We start from the raw sequence: 5,000 nt of genomic DNA on the forward strand, positions 1-5,000 counted from the left end.
CAACCACCCAAATGTAACAACCACCCAAATGTAACAACCACCCAAATATAACAACCACCCAAATGTAACAACCACCCAAATGTACCAACCACCCAACTGTAACAACCACCCCAAATGTAACAACTACCCCAAATGTAACAACCACCCAAATGTAACAACCACCCAAATGTAACAACCACCCAAATATAACAACCACCCAAATGTAACAACCACCCAAATGTAACAACCACCCAAATGTAACAACCACCCCAAATGTAACAACCACCCCAAATGTAACAACCACCCAAATGTAACAACCACCCAAATGTACCAACCACCCCAAATGTAACAACCACCCAAATGTAACAACCACCCAAATGTAACAACCACCCCAAATGTAACAACCACCCCAAATGTAACAACCACCCCAAATGTAACAACCACCCAAATGTAACAACCACCCGAATTGTTATAAAATATGATGTCATAAAACCCAAAATATAATAACTGCTCGATGATGTAACAAGACGCTGAGCCCAAAACATTTAATATTGCATTCTGGGGCAGACAACTAGTTTTCCCTTAATATTGTAATAAATTTATTACATTATAAAGTGAGTCAATGATTTACAGTGAAAGAATAAGTTCTCAAAGTTTGGACTATTTCTTTATGGTATTGATGTGTTCGCTGTTGCCCAATTTATTTATTGTCTTCAGGTCTCTATAATCTGTAATCTATTCCTCCAACCGTAAATATAGAATAATATAGAACTTAAACATATTAAGATCACATTTAAATTCTTGTTAAATCTTTTTACATTATAAAGCAGTTATTACATATTAGGTTTTGAGTCGTTGTTACATTTTGAGTCGTTGTTACATTTTGAGTCGTTGTTACATTTTGGGTCGTTGTTACATTTTGAGTCGTAACATTTTAAGTCGTAACATTTTGGGTCATTACATTTCGGGTCATTACATGTTAGGTCATTACATTTCGGGTCATTACATTTTAGGTCATTACATTTTGAGTCGTTGTTACATTTTGGGTCGTTGTTACATTTTGGGTCGTTGTTACAGTTTGAGTCGTTACATTTTGGGTCGTTACATTTTGGGTCGTTGTTACATTTTGAGTCGTTACATTTTGGGTCGTTGTTACATTTTGAGTCGTAACATTTTGGGTCATAACATTTTGGGTCATTACATTTTGGGTCATTACATTTTGGGTCATTACATTTTGACTCGTCGTTACATTTTGGGTCGTTGTTACATTTTGAGTCGTAACAATTTGAGTCGTAACATTTTGAGTCGTAACATTTTGAGTCGTAACATTTTAAGTCGTAACATTTTGGGTCATTACATTTTGGGTCATTACATATTGAGTCGTTGCATTTTGAGTCGTAACATTTGGGGTCGTAACATTTCGGGTCGTTACATTTCGAGTCGTTACATTTCAGGCTCTAATAAGCCTTCTTGTCTAATATACGTATCTAATATGCGTCCGTCTCCCTCCAGGCGGACATTTGGTCGCTGGGCATCACGGCCATCGAGCTCGCCAAGGGTGAACCGCCAAACTCCGACATGCACCCCATGCGAGTGCTCTTCCACATCCCCAAGTCTCCTCCTCCGACGCTGAGCGGCGAGTTCTCCAAGAGCTTCAAGGAGTTCACCGAGGCCTGCCTCAACAAGGACCCCACCTTTGTAAGATACCCTGACTTTTTATTTAGGTTGTTCAGGGTTATTTGATGACACAGCCGAACCGCTACACTTAATATTCAAAACAATAAGTAGGAAAACCCCATAAAATGCTGACGCAGAGACGGTGGGAAAGAACTGAAATGCCTGAAGAAGGTACCTTCATGTTACCCGAGTTAAACTGGCATTTCTTGTCTTTATACCTCTAGAATTCAGCTGTCAGTACACATTATGGTAGTAACCATGAGTGAGCTGGGATTTTAAAGGTAGTTAAATAGACACCATGGTTTGAATTGTACTCAACAATAAAATGACATACTTGAAGGTAACGACTCAGGAATGCTTCCTAATTAAGGTTAAGTGGGTAAATGTAAAAATTCCAAACATCGTTTCTATATAGAGAGTTCAGCATTAGTGATTTGTTGCTTAAACCATAGAAAGTATGTTTCTCAGTCTGGTTCTGTAGGTTTCTTCCTGTTAAAAGGGACTTTTTCTTTTTCTCCATCTCCTCTACTTCCTCATGTGGAATTATTGGTTTTCCTCTAAAATGTATTAAAATGACTGCATTTTATTTTAATCTCTAGAAAAACCATGAAATTGAAACATTAATTTTAGCTTCAGAACTACTGAGTTCCTCCAGTGATTCAAATTGTGGCTGTATTCAGTAGTGACTTGTGATTTCAAAGTACTTCAGTAGAGTACATGGTTTGAATTGTACTTGTAGAAATGTTGTAATTTGTTGCTTTTTAGTCGATTTATTTTTTTTTCCACTTCTTCCATCTTCAGTATTGGAGCTGCTTCCTCACACAGTGTGTGGTTGTACTTGTGTCTTGCTGCCCCCTTCTGGACACTTGATTTCTCTACTTCACTCTTTGGATTTTAAAGGAGTCATAGCCTGGTTTTCTCACGTATCCAGTCGCGGTGAAATCAATTCCAAAATATTTATTCGGGGGGAAAAAAAAGTCCGATGTAGAGCTCGTTCTGACTCTCTTTTTCTACCATAACTTCCTCTCGCAAGAGAACGCGTGAGATTTTGACCAGTACGGATGTTTGGTGTGTTGACCTGTCAGTCATGGATAGAGATACTGTAGTGGTTCTTTGCGCCCCCTTGTGGGCAATTCTGCTTTGCAGAAAGAGCCGAAACAGAAAAAGTCAGCCGCTGTCAAACTCCAGGGTGTCAACCGGGGTCCAACGCCAACATTCATGTATTTACAGGGAAACACAGGGTTTCTTTAGGTCTCTAGTTTGGGGGGGAAGTTTAACTGTCCCTCCCCCTGTCGTCTCGTCTCGCAGCGTCCGACGGCCAAGGAGCTGCTCAAACACAAGTTCATCGTCAAACACTGTAAGAAGACGTCCTACCTCAGCGAGCTGATTGACAGGTACCGACGGTGGAAGGAGGCGGGACACAGCGACAGCAGCTCCGACGACTCCGACAGGTGACCTCCTCTGCCCCCCCCCCCCCCCCCCCCCCCCCCCGCTTCAGAATTCCCTCTGAATGCTGCTGAACATGCACGTGACGGATGTTTTGTTTTCACGTGCGAAGTGAATCCAGCAACAAAGAGAACAGCGAGTCTCCCGAGTGGTCGTTCACCACCGTCCGCAAGAAGAAGCCGAAGGCCACGAAGTTCCTGAACGAGATGGTCGGTAATCCCGCCGTGCACCGGTGAAATGACTCGTCTCTAATCTGGAGGAGAGTCAACGTGCTTGTAATCCGTCATTCGGAGAAATTTCCCATCCTCCTCCTCCTCTTCATCTCTGCAGGGTCAGGATCAGATGAGCAAATCCACCAGCTTGTCCACGGTCATCTCTCCCGTCTTCAGCGAGGTGAGTTAGAAGTCCTGAACGCTCCATAGCTTATATGATTTATCATTTTTTAACATTGCAGATTTTATGTGTTTCTTGAATTCTCGGAGAGTTCCTGACTTTTGCGTTCCATAACCTGATTCCCGTCACCGTGACACTTCGTTCCTCTGCTTTGGAATTAAAGCTGTTTTGTTGTTTTTTTTTTAAAGACGTCTGTTCCTTTCAAAATAATAGTGACGTTCTCTTTTTTAAAACTTTTCTTGGATGTTCATTGGCAATGTTTTTTTTTTTTATTGGCTTAATAGAAAACCTGAAGAATATTATGATCAAGTATATTAAAATTTAGTGACTTACATCTGATAAATATTGGGTTTAATGGATCCCTTTATATTATTTTATATATTGTGACGCTTATGACGTTTTATTCTTGCGCGATCACGTCGTACATCGTAGGCTGCGACTCAACTTCCGTTTTCCAGACGGCAAACTTCGCGTCGCGGCTCAGAGTAATTCGATGCATGTCATACTGCGTAGCGAGCTGCGAACTGTGTACTTATTGAAACGACTGGACGGAATCAGAAGCTTGTTTTCGCCTCGTTCATTCATCCAGTTGAAAGAGCAGCACAAGGAGCAGTCTGAGCAGCGGTTGGCCATCGAGGAGCTGGAGCGAAACATCCGATTGGCCGAGGAAGTATGTCCAGGTATCACGGACAGGATGGTCAAACACATCATTGCCAGGTACCTTTTTTTTTAAATTTTGCTTATTGGAGCATTTGCCCCTTTTAATGATTTTTTCTTTACTTTGCTTTGAAAAACTATTTTTTTTAATTTATGTTCAAGCGAGCATCCTGGAGGCGGCCATCTTGTTTTTCTGTTGCGATGAAGTAAAACATTTGAATCCAGTCCCTGACTGGGAAGTGACCTCATTTTGAGTTCCAACCGCAAACGTAGCGTTAGCATTTCCTCCCGCTCATGATCATGTGATCTGATCCGGCCCCTGATTAATACTAGGTTGAATTTATGTTTGAACTTTTTTAATGTTAAAATGCATTTCAACGACTTGGTTCATGAAAATCCTACTGCTTGTTGGCGTAAAGTCGCACATTCTTGTGAGTAGAACAAAAGCGTCACGTTTAAGTATTTTCGATTTATATTCAAGCGGGCGTAGATTTTCTCGAGGCGGCCATTTTGTTTTTGTTTTGCGATGTCACGCTTCAATCAAGGACCTCATCTCGAGTTCTGAAAAACAACCGGAAAACTGGAACGTAGCGTTCGTAGTGTTTCCCTCTGATCGTAATCATGTGATCTGACCCCCTCCCCTCCCCCACTCACACAGATTCACCACAAACTGACGGACGCTCGGCTAGCGGAGGAAGTGAAGACAGACTGTCTCCGTACGGTGACGCTGCTGGACGAGGAAAACTGAGGAGATTTGCTGTGCGATGTCTCCTCTCTGTACACACACACACACACACACACACACACACACACACACACACACACACACTACTAATGTAATATATACA

The 5,000-nt window shown here is 41.7% G+C and overlaps 1 protein-coding gene across 2 annotated transcripts in view; it reads left to right on the forward strand.

Moving 5' to 3' along the window:
* The window catches only part of stk26 (serine/threonine protein kinase 26), a 24,032-nt gene that overhangs the window by 18,018 nt on the left and 1,014 nt on the right, over window positions 1-5,000 (forward strand). Inside the window, exons 7-12 of one of the 2 annotated variants that reach the window (XM_080486613.1) lie at window positions 1,492-1,677; window positions 2,965-3,107; window positions 3,215-3,311; window positions 3,433-3,495; window positions 4,085-4,212; window positions 4,811-5,000. The exon at window positions 4,811-5,000 is cut by the window's right edge and continues 1,014 nt beyond it. In XM_080486613.1, coding sequence (XP_080342739.1) covers window positions 1,492-1,677; window positions 2,965-3,107; window positions 3,215-3,311; window positions 3,433-3,495; window positions 4,085-4,212; window positions 4,811-4,826 — 633 coding nt within the window. In that variant the 3' untranslated portion in view covers window positions 4,827-5,000. Of the gene's footprint in view, window positions 1-1,491; window positions 1,678-2,964; window positions 3,108-3,214; window positions 3,312-3,432; window positions 3,507-4,084; window positions 4,213-4,810 lie in introns of those variants that run through there. The other variant, XM_080486614.1, reaches the window with a different exon arrangement.

This window comes from Lipophrys pholis, assembly GCF_963383615.2.
Source record: "Lipophrys pholis genome assembly, chromosome: 18".
Classification (NCBI taxonomy): domain Eukaryota; kingdom Metazoa; phylum Chordata; class Actinopteri; order Blenniiformes; family Blenniidae; genus Lipophrys; species Lipophrys pholis.